The sequence below is a fragment of the Glandiceps talaboti genome, chromosome 3, assembly GCF_964340395.1.
Source record: "Glandiceps talaboti chromosome 3, keGlaTala1.1, whole genome shotgun sequence".
Lineage (NCBI taxonomy): Eukaryota > Metazoa > Hemichordata > Enteropneusta > Spengelidae > Glandiceps > Glandiceps talaboti.
Genome location: NC_135551.1, coordinates 28,263,276 through 28,280,879, shown reverse-complemented (window position 1 = coordinate 28,280,879; position 17,604 = coordinate 28,263,276). Strand labels below are relative to the sequence as shown.

Genomic DNA, 17,604 nt, shown 5'->3' with positions numbered 1-17,604 from the left:
AATAGTGACAGGTCTGAGAAATCAAATGGAAATGTACATCGTCATATAAAACCAACAAGCTTCTTTTACGGCAACATTAGAACACGGGCAAACGTTTTCACTAGGGTGGCCAAGGTGTGGATGAGTTCTTTCCTAACTCATTATCGTGACATAATCATATCTAATATTCTGTCAGCTATATGAAGTACAGCTATAGGCATATATCTTTATGACATTTTAATAATTTAATAGATATGTGTAACAGATCTGATACAATTGTAGTAGTTGCTCTACGCAATTGCTGCATTCTGTTCTTATGTATTGGCGGCAATACAATATGCTACTTCATGTCAGAGATATATTAGAGAGAAAAAATACCACTCAAGTAATTCATGTCATAGAAAGTTGTAAAAAAAATTTCAGGTGAATATACAGCATCAGTACCTCTCATATTAGGTAAGAACACAAGTCTTAATATATGCAGTGCATATTGCAAGACATTTATATCGATGATTTAGTTTTAGTTTGTATTAATTGACAGTTCCACTTATTAGTGACTGGTGTATTCACAGGCTTATGTTACTTTACATGTAAGATCTTCGGTTGTGTTTCAAATTCCCAATTTCTCCAGTAACAAAGATTATTTTCAAACAAAAGATGCGGATCTCTTTTCCTCCTTGTTTCAGTTTGGTATCTATACCAACCATACTTCACAGTCTCTGTTCTATTATGGTCGATGTTGACATCATAGCATACAGCAGTTTTAGCTTTCCCAACAGCATCCATCCAGAATTCTTCGTGCCCAGCGTAAATAAACCCAGGTTCAAATCCAATCCGACGTAAAACTGTAGTTTTGGCCATGAAGAAATTGTTAGCCATTTCAGCAAAAATGCATTGCGGATATCCGGGAACTCTTCGGCGTTCCTTGTCAATACTCCCGTAAACACCCATCGAACATACACCCTGTCCATTGACATCGTTCGCTAATTTAAATATATAATCAAGCGATGTTAACTTCTCCACATGTCCAGATATAATATCCAATTCTACTAGAGGGTCTTCTAGTTTTTCGACCATTGATTCTAGATTTGTTTCATTCGTGAAAACAAAATCATCATCAGCGAAGACGACATATTTCGTACGGACTTGACTCAGAGCTAAATTTCTGCCAGCAAAGCAACCGTCTCGAAAAGGCATAGTAAAATGTTTCACGTTTGAAGCGTTTACTATATCAGGAAATTCAGAATCGTCAGCAATTATGATTGGAATGGTGGGGTAAAATTTTCGAACATTGGTGACAAACCTGTCCAAGCAGTCATAGCGTTCAAATGTTTTAGTAATGACAGTGACTTTGTTGGAGATGATGTCGACGTCATCTAGACCTGGGTCTATAAGATCTGGTAACGGTTGCCTTCTAATGTGTACATTGACATAATGAATAAAATCAAGAAACAATATTTCTACCCTGTCATATTTGTCAATGTGATAACTGGTACTCTTATAGACAATTTTATCGACAATGTCATTCATAATGCCCAAATGTTTTCCAGCCATTGTAATTGCGAGTGTTGTTGTTTGGTCGCCATCTAACTGAATCAAAGTTGACCACCGTTGTATTGCTTAATCTGGTAGGTATAAAATACCCAAATGGTGAACAGAGTGGAATTTGATAAGCATGTAAGCGTCATCATGTTTGACAGCATTTATGACGAAGTCGTGGATTGATATGCTAATAAGTGGAACTGACTCAAATGGTTCTACCGTTATGCCGTTACCAAGGTAACTGATAGGTGACATAGCCTGACATTTTACAAACGGTTGGCGTTTTCTATCTAAGTCTCTCTCCCACTCCTTTGCCATCTCCAATCGTCTATAATTTATGTCTGATCTTCTCAACCATTTAGGTGGTTCAGGACAAATGCATTTCAGTGAATACATCTCTAATTTATCACGAATATTATCAATATCACCTTCTCGATCAAATGACGTGGTAGATGCTTCAGTTCTCAGAATGTCTAACAAGTCGTCTGTCGTAGCATCTCTCTTTTCCGTTGGTGCTGGTCCTAAGTTGTTATATCTGATGTCCTCAGTCGTCTGTACAACAAACACGTCACCAACAATCTCGTGGGTATCATAGCTTGCATTTGGTTTGCAGTCACAGTTACAGTCTTTATACATCACATAAATTGTCACAAAAAACAAAAGTGCACCGTTGATAACTAATAGAAAAGATAACGGAGGTCTCCGCCTGAAGCAGGTAGACATCTCTGCAGTACAGTCAATGTGGGATCCTATAAAGAAAAGGTTGGTTCAATCAGAAGGGTTGTATCCGTGGTCTAGTCAATAACGGTATATTTCTACGCACATGTCAACGCTTTACCTGTGTGCTGAACAAGAAATATATAATTTGTATATTTAGATATTGTATATCACCCTGTACAAAGTCGTAGCAGCAGTGGTGGTTTCGGATTAACATCATATGTGAATGCAATAACAGATTGTAACACGCGTCAATGGGGAACAGCTCAATGATTCGTCCGACAAATAGCGTAGATAGGAAATGTACTCAGTTCGGGCATCTATTTCAGCTGAATTGAACAATATCTGTGCTTAACCCTTAAGCTGTGACCCCCCCCCCCCCTTTCACATGTGCACGCCTCTGACAAAACTGCTGTTCAATCAGATGTGCGAAAATAAGTAATTTTTTTTCACAGTGAAATAATTGGTGACATATTGAACGATATTTAATAGCTAATACAATGTATATGACAATTAATGGATTGTACTCGAGGCCTTTCATTTATTTGTTTTGTTCGTACCAGCTGTCATCACTTCATACCTTTAACCAATTATCAATCATTATTTAATACTGGTATACACATGTAGCCCTAACTAAAGCTTAATTATTTGTTTATTTGTTTGTTTGTTTGTTTGTTTATTTATTTATTTGTTTGATTGTTTGTATGTGTGTTTGTTTGTTTATTTTTCGTTTTATCTATCTATCTATCTATCTGCCTGCCTGTCTGTCTGTCAATGTATGTATGTATGTATGTATGTATGTATGTATGTATGTATGTATGTATGTGAGTGCGTGCGTGCGTATGTATGTATATATGTATGTAAGTACGTATACATACATACATACATACATACATACATACACACATACATACATACAAGTCGTCTGTTTCTGTTGGTGCTGGTCCTAAGCTGTCATATGTGATGTCCTTAGTCGTCGGTACAACAAAAGCGTCACCAACAATTTTGTGGGTATCATAGCTTGCATTTGGTTTGCAGTCTCAGTTACAGTCTTTGTACATCACATAAATTGCCACAAAAAACAAAAGTGCATTGTTGATAACTAATAGAAAAGATAATAGAGGTCTTCGCTTGAAGCAGGTAGACATCACTACAGTACAGTCAATGTGGGATCCTATAAAGAAAAGGTTGGTTTTGTTCGTACCAGCTGTCATCACTTCATATCTTTAACCACTTACCAATCATTATTTACTGGTAAACACCTGTAGCCTTAACTAAAGCTTAATTATTTGTTTGTTTGTTTGTTTGTTTGTTTGTTTGTTTGTTTGTTTATTTATTTATTTATTTGTTTATTTATTTATTTTTCGTTTATCTATATATCTGCCTGCCTGTCTGTCTGTCTGTCTGTCAATGTATGTATGTATGTATGTATGTATGTATGTATGTATGTATGTATGTATGTATGTATGTATGCATGCATGTATGTATGTATGTATGTATGTATGTATGTATACATACATACATACATACATACATATATACATACATACGTATGTGTATGTATGTACGTATGTACAGAGTTTCGCTTTCCAACTATGTGTGTGGGAACAAAACTGTGAAGCCTTTGCCCTTACAAAAGGCTTTGGGTACTTTTACACCTGGTTGTTGAAAGCGTTCAACATTCCCGTCATTTTTGCAGTTATCTTCTCCAAGCCAGTCAGTGTTTTACCAATAAGAAATATGTGAATGTATAATTGTATATCTATAAAACAGATTAAGTGTAGGTGGTATTTTGTAATAATTATATGATTGTTTAGTAAATCTCTTTTCTTTGGGCAGGACACCAAAGTTTAAATTCTTGCTGTGTATTCGATAGAGTATTTTGATTTGGAAACCCATCAACTCGTTTTCTATTGTTGTTTTATAAATTAATTTACAATTTTTGGATCTAGATGCCAATCTAGATGTTAGGTCTGTGCATTGTTATCATCGATGTATGTACTAAATTATGAAATATAAGATATAACCTAATTACTGAAATTCGTTGATTATGCAAATGGATCATTAATATTCATAGGTATCTACCAAAATCTACCCAGTTCTTGTCATTACCACACAAAAAAGGTGCATAGAAAGTGACAAACAAACTGATCGACTGACTGACTGACTGACTGACTGACTTCAGACTGACTGACTGACTGACTGACTGACTGACTGGTTGGTTGATGGATGGATGGATGGATGGATGGATGGATGGACGGACGGACGGACGGACGGACGGACGGACGGACGGACTGACTGACTGACTGACTGACTGACTGACTGACTGATTGATTGATTGATTGATTATGTTAAAGTGGTTTTAGTTGTATCACAGCTGGCTTTTATGACTTCAAAGTTTACTTAACAGATAAAAAGATGTATGGAAATAACACATCAGCTGTTTAATATAATCCAAACAATCATTTACATAGATGATATATATGACAATAAAATAGTGACAGGTCTGAGAAACCAAATGGAAATGTACATCGTCATATAAAACCAACAGGCTTCTTTTACGGCAACACTAGAACACGGTCAAACGTTTTCACTGGGGTGGCCAAGGTGTGGATGAGTTCTTTTCTAACTCATTATCGTGACATAATCATATCTGGTATTCTGCCAGCTATATGAAGTACAGCTATAGGCATATATCTTTATGACATTTTAATAATTTAATAGATATGTGTAACAGATCTGGTACAATTGTAATAGTTGCTCTACGCAATTGCTGCATTCTGTTCTTATGTATTGACGGCAATACAATATGCTACTTCATGTCAGAGATATATTAGAGAGAAAAAATACCACTCAAGTAATTCATGTCATAGAAAGTTGTAAAAAAAATTCAGGTGAATATACAGCATCAGTACCTCTCATATTAGGTAAGAACACAAGTCTTAATATATGCAGTGCATATTGCAAGACATTTATATCGATGATTTAGTTTTAGTTTGTATTAATTGACAGTTCCACTTATTAGTGACTGGTGTATTCACAGGCTTATGTTACTTTACATGTAAGATCTTCGGTTGTGTTTCAAATTCCCAATTTCTCCAGTAACAAAGATTATTTTCAAACAAAAGATGCGGATCTCTTTTCCTCCTTGTTTCAGTTTGGTATCTATACCAACCATACTTCACAGTCTCTGTTCTATTATGGTCGATGTTGACATCATAGCATACAGCAGTTTTAGCTTTCCCAACAGCATCCATCCAGAATTCTTCGTGCCCAGCGTAAATAAACCCAGGTTCAAATCCAATCCGACGTAAAACTGTAGTTTTGGCCATGAAGAAATTGTTAGCCATTTCAGCAAAAATGCATTGCGGATATCCGGGAACTCTTCGGCGTTCCTTGTCAATGATCCCGTAAACACCCATCGAACATACCCCCTGTCCATTGACATCGTTCGCTAATTTAAATATATAATCAAGCGATGTTAACTTCTCCACATGTCCAGATATAATATCTAATTCTACTAGAGGGTCTTCTAGTTTTTCGACCATTGATTCTAGATTTGTTTCATTCGTGAAAACAAAATCATCATCAGCGAAGACGACATATTTCGTACGGACTTGACTCAGAGCTAAATTTCTGCCAGCAAAGCAACCGTCTCGAAAAGGCATAGTAAAATGTTTCACGTTTGAAGCGTTTACTATATCAGGAAATTCAGAATCGTCAGCAATTATGATTGGAATGGTGGGGTAAAATTTTCGAACATTGGTGACAAACCTGTCCAAGCAGTCATAGCGTTCAAATGTTTTAGTAATGACAGTGACTTTGTTGGAGATGACGTCGACGTCATCTAGACCTGGGTCTATAAGATCTGGTAACGGTTGCCTTCTAATGTGTACATTGACATAATGAATAAAATCAAGAAACAATATTTCCACCCTGTCATATTTGTCAATGTGATAACTGGTACTCTTATAGACAATTTTATCCACAATGTCATTCATAATGCCCAAATCTTTTCCAGCCACTGTGATTGTGAGTGTTGTTGTTTGGTCGCCATCTAACTGAATCAAAGTTGACCACCGTTGTATTGCTTCATCTGGTAGGTATAAAATACCCAAATGGTGAACAGAGTGGAATTTGATAAGCATGTAAGCGTCATCATGTTTGACAGCATTTAAGACGAAGTCGTGGATTGATATGCCAATAAGAGGAACTGACTCAAATGGTTCTACCGTGATTCCGTTACCAAGGTAACTGATAGGTGACATAGCCTGACATTTTACAAACGGTTGGCGTTTTCTATCTAAGTCTCTCTCCCACTCCTTTGCCATCTCCAATCGTCTATAATTTATGTCTGATCTTCTCAACCATTTAGGTGGTTCAGGACAAATGCATTTTAGTGAATACATCTCTAGTTTATCACGAATATTATCAATATCACCTTCGCCATCAAATGACGTTGTTGATGCTGCAGTTCTCAGAATGTCTAAAAAGTCGACTGTCGTAGCATCCCTCTTTTCCATTGGTGCTGGTCCTAAATTGTCATGTGTGATGTCCTCAGTCGTCGGTACAACAAAAACGTTACCAACAAGCTCGTGGGTATCATAGCTTGCATTTGGTTTGCAGTCACAGTTACAGTCTTTATACATCACAGAAATTACAACAAAAAACAAAAGTGCACCGTTGATAACTAATAGAAAAGATACCGTAGGTCTTCGCTTGAAGCAGGTAGACATGACTACAGTACAGTCAATGTGGGATCCTATAAAGAAATGGTTGGTCCAATCTGAAGGGTTGTATCCGTGGTCTCGTCAACAGTTTATTGCAACGAACACGTCATCGGTTTACATATGTGCTGAACCAGAAATATATTTGTGTTATTATTTATATATTGTATGTATCACCCTGTGCACAGTCGTAGCAGCAGTGGTGGTCTTGGATTAATATCATATGCGAATATCCAATACAATAGACTCTAACACTCGTCAATGGGAACAGCTCAACGATCGGCTTCAGAAAAAGCGAGTGAGGTAGCTGAATTGAACAATGTATACGCTTTTAACCCTGAAGTTGTGACTCCTCTTTCACACGTGCACGCCTCTGACAAATCTGCTGTTCAATGGCAATCTGATAAGCAAACATCATTATTTATAAGTAAAAATATTGGTGACATATCGTACGTGATAGAATATCTAATACAATTACCATGTATATGGAGTATACTTTAATCTTTTCATCTATTAGTTGTTTTGTTGTATCAGCTGTCACCACTTAACATGACCCATTTTATCACTTGTCAACCATCCTTTACTGGTCAGGACAGGTATACATATATGCATTCAGCAGCTTATTTATTTATTTATTTATTTACTTATTTGTCTGTCTGTCTGTCTGTCTGTCTGTCTGTCTGTCTGTCTGTCTGTCTGTCTGTCTGTCTGTCTCTATGTATGTATGTATGTATGTATGTATGTATGTATGTATGTATGTATGTAAAATGTATGTATGTATGTATGTATGTATGTATGTATGTATGTATGTATGCCTGCCTGCATGTCTGCCTGTCTATCTATCTATCTATCTATCTATCTATCTATCTATCTATCTGTCTGTCTGTCTGTCTGTCTGTCTGTCTATATGTACATACGGAATTTCCCTTTTCAACAACGTGCGTATGAACAAAACTATGCAGGTATTCGATGCATCTGGTTATTGTCATTTTTGCATTTACCTTCTCCAAATGGTCACCCGTAAGTATTTTAGCAATATAAAATATGTGAAATTATACTTGTATAGATATAAAACAGATTGAGTGTAGGTGGTATTTTGCAATAATTATAAGATTAATTAGTAAATCTCTTTTCTGGAGGCAGGACACCAAAGTGTCGATTCTTGACGTGTAATCGAAAGTAATTGGTACAAAATAAAGTTCTCTGCAATGTTTGCGGAGTGAATTGTTTATTATTTTATTATTTTATTATTCATCATAACGTATATTTGTTGCCAATATTCGATAGCCTAAGAGTATTCTGATTCGGAAACCCTCAACTTGTCTTCCTTTGTTGTTTATAAATTAATTTACAAGCTTGTTCCCATTTGATTCCTGTATGTATGTATGTATGTATGTATGTATGTATGTATGTATGTATGTATGTATGTATGAATGTATGTATGTATGTATGTATGTATGTGTGTATGTGTGTATGTGTGTATGTGTGTGTGTGCGTGTGTGCGTGCGTGCGTGCGTGCGTGCGTGCGTGCATGCATGCAGGTAGGTAGGTAGGTAGGTAGGTAGGTAGGTACGTACGTACGTACGTATGTATGTATATACATGTATGTATGTATGTATGTATGTATGTATGTATGTATTTATGTATGTATGTATGTATGTATGTATGTATGTATGTATGTATGTATGTATGTATTTATTTATTTATTTATTTATTTATTTATTTATTTATTTATTTATTTATTTATTTATTTATTTATGTCTGTCTCTGTCGCTGTCTGTCGTCATAATAACTAAAGTAATAGTGCATCAAATCTGATGAATTACCAAAATGTATTTGCATAATTAATAATTCATACATTGGAAATAATAAAGCGCACATGTTCAATGAAGCTTGTTGATGTAGCTTTTAATTTTAAATGTGGAATTTTCATAATTAAAATGAACACTACTCCAGGAAATGGAAGTATTTTTAAAAATAAACTTTGGGTTCTGGAGTCATTCAATGGTTTCATATCACTGACATTCACCCAATTGAAAAGCAAGAAACACTGAAATTGAACTTCTTTTTCACCGGATCTCTTTTGTTCTAGATTCTTTCAGTGTTGCACCCTGCCAAATGGGTCTTACTATACATGAATATTCATTAGATGCACAGTGCGTATTCATGACTATGTATAATTCAAATTTTCATTCTTGGCATAGCGTAATTGTAGACTTTGAAACACGAACTGAATTCAATTTCGAAAAGAGGTCTGTATTTGCGACTCTAACCTTGGGATATATTGGTATAAATGCTTCCATGGCGTAACTAATACGTATAATAAATTCATAAAGGTGACCCACAGGCATTTGTTTCCCGAGTTATGGCTCAGAATATTTCTATCAGAATACAATAAAATGACGATAATATCGTTACTATTGACGTATTAAACCAACACTATATGAAAGGGGTAAAATTATACTTGTTTCTGTGATCGCGCAGTTTCACTCAATGCGAAGGAAGAGTTCTGGCCCTTCAGCTATTACATTTATAAACACAAGAATTCATTACACTGTAATGTAGTGCTTTCACACAAATGGTGGAGCAGTATTAAAACAACCAATGCCTTGATGTAAGATTATGGCAGCGGTGGGATCTTGTCCTTGCCATTGATTTTGGAAACTATGGCCCTTTTCACGTCTCACAACATTTTAACCCAATGGCTTTGAAATATATATTTCAACAGGAAGAATTTATTGTATAAACAGTTACGACGTTAGTATTTTGATTTTGGTAAAGTCCCGAAGTCCCCCCTCCCCTCCTCCTACGCCCCACCCGATCGTCCAGCTTTCGATGCGCATGCGTGTTTAATAGCTTATTCGTCAGCATAAACTTACAACTTGTATGTGGTAAGTTACAATCGGCCGCATCAACACTTCAGAGCTCGTCTCAACTTGTATCCGAAAGTGGTAAATATATATTTTTCAACTTGGCAACACAGCTTACATAGTAGCTTCATGTAGCGCGGTGGTGATCGATGGGTCAACATTTTCGTGTATCTATTATCAGTACTACATCATGTATCGCTGTTTACATTGAGTTCGTAAACTCAATGAAGGTCGACTTCCGGGTTTTAAAATGTGGTATTTGCTATATACATGTTTTCAGATTTTGAACTGTCCGTTGGTGATACAAATACAAAAGATGGCTGACCAAACAACAGGAAATGCTGCCAGAGACACTTCAGGTGAACTTGAACTTGTTCATGTTCAGATTTTCATTCGACACGGTGCTAGAACAACAATGAACCTCATACCAAACGTAGAATCGGTGGGTGCCACTCCTATATCAATTGCTCATTGAATGATATCCACTACATGTAGGTGCATGAGGAGGTTCGCTCCATACACTGTCTTTTTAAGTTTTAACAAACGGACTTAACATTATCACATATAATACCATAGCGTTGTCTGAATATTTTCAATCAATGAGTTAATATCGTCATCAAATATATTTACTACAAAACTACAAAAATGTGACTCTTCACCATTAGTCAGCAAAAAATTCTCCTTTTCCTCTCAGTATGGAGTTAGAGAATTGCATGGTACCTTATAGCATGAGTTGCATTTATTGCAGGTTTCATGTTTTATTCAGTGATTTTTAAACATTTATTATAATTTTTGTGAAAATATTTCACTTCATTTGTTGCATCTAGTCATATGAGACACACTCTAAGTATGCTTGGGGAGGGGGGGGGGTGATGGTGAGATTGAGGATGTATTGAGCTTGTGATATTGTTACCATGACTAGTATTCATCACCTATGTTATGTATGTTTGTACATATTTATAAAACTAAATTTCATTGTAAAATGCAGTTCTCTCTTTTGGACAAATTTCGTTTGTCAATTTTTCAAAACTTGAAACAAAATAGTGTGGGGGAGGGGGGGGGGGCAACTGCCATAGATGACAATGTGGTGAGGGTCTATGGGAATGGGCCCTTTTCCACTACCCATTACCACTACCCTCATGTTTGAGAATAAGATATTATTTTCAGGTTAAAACTTAAAACATTATGTTTCTCCTCCATCATTAATTGGGTATATAAATATTTATAACCATATTAGCCTTTCATGTCAGCCCTGGATCCAAAACCATAGCAACCACAATAAACAAGATTTGAATGAAACTTGTCAGGATATATGAGACATTAGGCTTTGGTATGAGAAAGGGTCGACTGTGTCGGAAAATGTGCTATTATAAAACTTTGGGCTTGTACATTAATCTCAGTAGAGTATCCCTGTATGAAAACCAAGGGAGTTGCCCCCTGGGAAGCAAAAGATGAAGTAAAACCAGAAAATGAATATCAACCTCCAAATCCATTTGTCTTATTGAGCATACATGTACAGACGAAGATTAATGATAAAATTTAACAAAAGCAGATGAATTGCAAGAATGGAAAGAATTACAGCCATTGTGTATGTTTGTCTGTATGAGTAAGCACTTTGAAGGGAAGTGAAAGTAACACATGGCTTTTTAAAGTTTGTGGTACACTCTATCATGAAAAATGTAATTGAATATCTCAGACAACATGAAGCATTATGTATTAAGCTATGTTATATTTATGTGTATACAGGCATTCTGGGACAAACATAAATAATTATATAATTATATTTATTTGTGTAAAGGCATTCTGGTAATAACTATATATTTATTTGTGTACAGGCATTCTGGGACAAAGATAAATTATTCGTAGGTGCAGATGAAACAAGGATTGAGTATGAACTTAAAGGACTGGATGATGGCCCAGCACCAGAAAGAACAGCTGAGAATAGATACCGAGCTAGAACATTACGAGTAAGTAGTTGTACATTTTGAGTAAGAACTTGAAGGACTGTATATGGCCTAGCTACCACCAGAAACAAATGATCCCATGTTTGCCTAGCAACAAGACCACACCCATAGCAACAGCCAAATGATTGTGTGTATTGCAAAGGTAACAACAGCTTGTGTATAGGCAAGTTGATGTGAATATGTCTACCTAGTAACAAGATCATGCCCACAGCAACAAAAAAATGGTGTATATTGCAAAGATAACAACAGGGTTAGTTGGACAAGTGGATAAATATTCAAAACAATTACATACAGCCACACAGCAACTACGAAACTAAAATGATGGTGCATATTGGGCAACAACGATAGATTTATTGGCATGTGGATAAACCTTTTTAAAAATTAGCATAATTTTTTTCTTCATTTATATGCTTTGTCAATAAATATATATAGACAAATGCTGAATCTTTTTGAATTACTCCTTACCAACTAGGTTTACTAGGAGGTAATAAGGATAATGTCATTGTTGTTACTGTTTGACTTAGGGTGGATCATTTCCAGGCCAACTAACAGCCAAGGGCATGAAGCAATTATATTGCCTTGGACAACAACTTCGTAAAGAGTATGTAGAAGAAAAGAAGTTCCTACCAGTTGAGTTTGATCCAGCTGTCATATAGTGAGTAGGAATCTTAATGTACTTTTTCTTTTTCTCCACTTTTGATTGTGAAACAGACATGTTTGGAACAAATCATTTGTCTTTCCTCAGTGTTTAACTGGATCTGACAGAATGATCCAAATTTTGCTGAAGGTGTTGAGTAACCAGAGGTGTGAAAAGGTTAGCTTCAATATATGTAAATCCAGGTGTGAAAGTACTTGTCAGTTATGTACATCTATAACTGTCCACCTGTGATAATGTTGCTACATAATGATAATAACAATAATAATAATAATGTTGGGTTCTTATATAGCGCTTTCCCACGCCGTGCTCAAAGCGCTTTACAATTATTACCCCTGGCTCGGATCAGAACGGCTCAACAGCCCTTTAGTCTTCCTCAACTCCCCAGGGAGCATACAATCCATTGCAGCCATTTCAGCGCATAGGATTAAAGCCTTCACATTGCAACCTACATCCTACCAGGTCCCCAATTATACAGCTGGGTTGACTGAGGCACAGTCGTGGTTCAAATCTTGCCCAAGGACTTTAGCCACTCAGAAACAAACAGCAGGCCGCGACGGGGCTTGAACCTGTAGATTCCAAGCTGTTCATGTTAATCATTCACTCATCATGACTCCACAATGATTTGTTGTTATTGTGTATGTTGTTTATATTTATATATCATTAACAAAATGATTGATTTCAATATGTTAATTTGATTTATGAGGACATTGTGTTATTGTGATGCATATAGTTGCATCATAATTTTGACATTGTACTATGATGGCGGTAACATTTCAATGATATTGTGGTGATAATTAATATTTTATGGGTGATGCGAAAGTTGATATGACATAATAAATGGTGATGATATGATGATGATGATGATGATGATGATGATGATGATGATGGTGGTGGTGATGATGATGATGGCATAGTGCTGCTGGATGGTGGTGGTGGTGGTGGTGGTGGTGGTGGTAATGATTGTGGTGGTGGTGGTGGTGGTGGTGGTGGTGGTGGTGATGAAGATAGTGTTGGTAGTGGTTATAGTGATAATGATGCGGCTTGCAATTATTAATAATTGTTATTAAATAATATTATTACCATGTCTTCTAGTATACGTTCTACAAACATAGCAAGAACACAAGAATCAGCACGGTCATCTTTGGCTGGGATGTATGAAGAACTACTGGGGAAACCTAAAGGTATGATATTGATAGCTTAGTAATGTCAAATTTGCTGTGTTTATTACCATTTTGTATTCTTTTGTCACTACATGTACATGTATACTTATGCTGTTGTGTTTCTCTAGGGGTCTTCTGATTGTGAGAAATGTTTCCAAAATTTTCAGTATATAGAGGGAGACCTAAGGTCAAAGGTCAACTGAAATGTATGATTCTTAATCATAACGTAGTAGAGGTTTTGTGAATGATGTACACTGTATAAGTGATTGTAAGTTGCTACTTTCATGACCTCTGTCTGACCTCTGTCTGAGGTGTTCCTGGAGGCTCATTTAGTAATTATTTAATGCCAACATGGATTTCAGATGTCTTTAAATATCATAGCTCGCTTTCAAAGCCATTAAAAATATTAATTCTGCATTTGGAAAAAGAATTGGGGCAAATTAGGAAGAACAGTTGGACAGCATATTTACAATTTGATGCGAATTTATTAACCACTGACACATCCCATACTACGGTAGTGTCATACACAGGTGATGAAAGTTGGCTATCAAACTTTCAAAGTATATTTCTATGTGTATGTGTAAATATGCTGTTGGTTGTTATAGATGGATATACCTGGACTGACTATTTCATATTTATTCCTGCTAACTGTCAACACTGTGTGTGAATTTCAGGACTGGTAGTGATCCATTCTGAAGCTGAAAGGAAAGAAATCTTGTATCCTAGCAACCGTTACTGTGACCACTTGGGGGCGCACACCAAATGGTTAAACAAAAATTTAGATGTTATCCCAGGTTTAAGTGAAAACAGAAAGAAATTACAACAACTATTGGAACTTGATAAAGAGGAGGATGTGAATTATATTCATATCAGAGATGATTTATTTGCAAGAATGGTACGGATGTTGAAATGTGGGGATTTCAGTAGTTAAATTGGCACAATATTCGTTTTGGCAGTTGGTATAGTGGAATTTACTATTTGTGAAAAACAGATTTAAAGTACAGAACAAAAGAAGACATACTCTTTCAAAGGTTTCAAATACCTACAAGCCTATATAGTTATTTATTCATTCAACAATTTCATTAAACTTTGAAAGACATTCGCTAACACATATCTTTAGTAGTTGTGTACAAAAACAGTTTGTGTAATATAGCCGGCTTCTTTCAAGACTTGTTCTAAAGTGAACCAAAAATTCTTTCTATATGGAGATTAAAAGTTGTGTCATGATTGTAAGATTTTCCAACTCAGTCTTTCTCTTTATAGGAATACACTAAACCATGATATTTTATATGGAGATAAAGTGGGAAGCACGTACACTACGTAAATTCTTACTTGTGGTTGCTGTCTCCGCAGACTGTTGGTGTTGTTGGTGCAAGTACATAGCACACTGCACTGTAACATGTTTTTAGCTGCAATTGTCAAATGTGACTAACATCATGTCATTTCAAAATGGCAGCACCAACAAATTTCACGTAATTGCAGCGATTCTACTTATTTTACGGTTTCGCCGAAATTGATATTACAAGGCATCTTTTCAAAGTACAATATGGTACCACTTGCTCCTGGTTCCTTCGAAGACCATATTATGTAGCATACCATGCCATCTTAAATATCGTAAACTGTAGCACACTCTTGTGGATGGCTGTCACTGGTAAAAATCAAAATATTTTATCCTTGCGATTAAGTCAGTGGTCGGTTGCCAGCAGTAAAAATTCGCTTTTTTAGCCCATAGCATACTATGCGAGTTTTGTTGGTGATCTGATGAACACTGTGCTAGTAGCTGTCTCAAATTAGAATTTCCGTTGTGTGCTACCCGCTTAAAATGTAATGTGGTATGATAGCATATATGATGATTTTTGTAACTATCACATTTATTGATGTATTATTTCAATCTATTATTACTTTCTTAGTCAAATAACCTAGAAGTTCCTGAGAAGCTAGCCCCTTATGCAGACACTGTAGAGAAGTGGGCATTAGAAGTGACCAGGGCACAGGTGATGGGAACAAAGGAAGAAGATTATGAAGAAGTTCTACAAGTATCTGTTGGACCACTTGTCAAACTCATTACAGATAATTTAAAAGACATAGCTGCTGGAAAGATGTGAGAATTACTACAGTTACTTTGTTTATTAAGTAGTTTAAGAATTATCAGACACACAACTATGACATTGAGTTAATTTTGAATTGGAATGGCAATAGATGCAATTTCAAAGAGTGTTCAAGATTTTAATATTAATTCATTATACTTTCTTGATATGTTCAATGTTTTATTTGTTTCATTTTATTTTAGAAAACTATTCTTGATAAATTTAGTTCAGCTCAAACTGTTTGTCTAAAATTTATCCATGAATGTAATCATGATATTGTTTGGAACAAGCTGTATTGAAGTCATATCCTCATATTTTTCCATGGTTCAAAACAAATCTGTTATTTTAATGATAGATTTAGGTGCAAAATGTCATATTTTAACATATTAATAAAGTATTAGGTACAGGTAGTAGTCATTCTCTGGTTAAGAGTTATGCAATCATGATAAATAGAAAACACTTCTGTGCATTACAAGTATGATTTTCATAGCCTGAAATAATTTGACCACTTATGAGTTAGTGATATATCATAGTACAGGTCCAAGCCCATTTAGTGGTTTTAGCAAGACACTTTTTGGGTAATCATTTGTTCTTTTGGGTGAGGTGAAGCTAAGTTTCATTCATGGTTAAAGAGTTTGCAGACAGTTTCATTGTATGAAAAGTGTCCTATTAACTGATGTGTCCTATTAAATGGACTTGAGAGTAAATTTGAAACAAAGGGGACGAGACACTAGCCCCATCTACACGGCACTAAAAATTCTACCTGAGGTAGGATTCGGGATAGTTTGAAGCCTGTGTAGACACAAACGCGTCCTGAAACCGTCCTGACTTAGGACACCTCTGAGAGGTTTCCTGAAACCCTCCTGACTTTGTCCTCTGTACTGTCAGGATGGAACGCGTGACATCTACGCTGTAACCTTCCTATGTGTAGACACAAATCTATCCTACCTCAGGTAGGACGACCTACGTGTAGATGGGGCTAGTGAGGAGAATATAACAGTAACTATATAAACTGACCATATATATGATATTGTGTTTCAGTGGATCTAAATTCCATCTGTATGCTTGTCATGATTCGTCTATTATTGCCTTACTATGTGCCTTTGACATCTATGATAATCAATGGCCGCCGTTTGCTGCTGATTTGAGATTTGAAGTCTACAAGAACACACAGGGGGAACACTTCGTTAAAATGATGTATGTTGGAAAGGTAAGGATATTGACTTTTTCATCAGAACCATTTCTATCTGTACAAATTGCAAGCATATGACAATATTTTTGACAGCTATTGTACTATATATTTTATATATGTCTACAATGTTTACTGAGTCTTTCACCAATTTTTGTTTCAGGAACTTATTCCATCTGGCATGACTTCCCCACTACCAATGAATGCCTTCTTGGAGAGATTTTCCCACCTGGCTGTGGATGGGGACATCTATGCTGGGCTATGTGGTGCACCAATAAAATGGCTTGTAGATAATGGAAATGATAATACAGAACAGAGTTCAGGGATTGGTGTATAGATAGGAATTGATATCACACAGTTGTAAGACACAATTGAGGAACGCACAGTATTGATATGAATTCAAGATTTTACTGTCTTATATATTTACAATTATTATATGATATTCAGGTTATTTTATTGAGTTTATGTACACTTTATAATTTGTATGTTTTATTATGAAGTTTAAATTTTACTGAATGCATTCATAAGGAACATTAAACCAGAATACTACCATGAGACCATATTATATGTCCTTGAATGGACAATGAAAACAGGGAACATTAAGCAAAGTAAGAAGCATAAGGGTATTATAGTTGTTAGTTGTATGTTTATAAATCATTTCCCTGATTTATTATCACCAACACTTCTTAGCATGTTCCATTACCCTCAGGA

At 35.8% G+C, this 17,604-nt stretch overlaps 3 protein-coding genes across 3 annotated transcripts; 1 reads left to right on the top strand and 2 right to left on the bottom strand.

The window, feature by feature from the left end:
• Positions 1 to 558: 558 nt before the first annotated feature.
• On the bottom strand, positions 559 to 1,533 carry LOC144433346 (beta-1,4 N-acetylgalactosaminyltransferase 2-like). Its single transcript, XM_078121652.1, has one exon. It carries the CDS (start codon positions 1,531 to 1,533, stop codon positions 559 to 561), a length of 975 nt encoding a protein of 324 aa, XP_077977778.1.
• Positions 1,534 to 5,288: 3,755 nt separating this feature from the next.
• Positions 5,289 to 6,887, bottom strand: LOC144433345 (beta-1,4 N-acetylgalactosaminyltransferase 1-like). Its single transcript, XM_078121651.1, has one exon. It carries the CDS (start codon positions 6,885 to 6,887, stop codon positions 5,289 to 5,291), a length of 1,599 nt encoding a protein of 532 aa, XP_077977777.1.
• A 2,952-nt stretch (positions 6,888 to 9,839) lies between these two features.
• LOC144432925 (lysophosphatidic acid phosphatase type 6-like) lies at positions 9,840 to 17,604 on the top strand. The gene is made up of 9 exons (XM_078121232.1): positions 9,840 to 9,916; positions 10,116 to 10,277; positions 11,671 to 11,802; positions 12,324 to 12,454; positions 13,550 to 13,638; positions 14,292 to 14,512; positions 15,528 to 15,718; positions 16,746 to 16,914; positions 17,057 to 17,604. The coding sequence occupies exons 2-9, from the start codon at positions 10,152 to 10,154 to the stop codon at positions 17,228 to 17,230; spliced, it is 1,233 nt and encodes a 410-aa protein (XP_077977358.1). The 5' UTR covers positions 9,840 to 9,916; positions 10,116 to 10,151; the 3' UTR covers positions 17,231 to 17,604.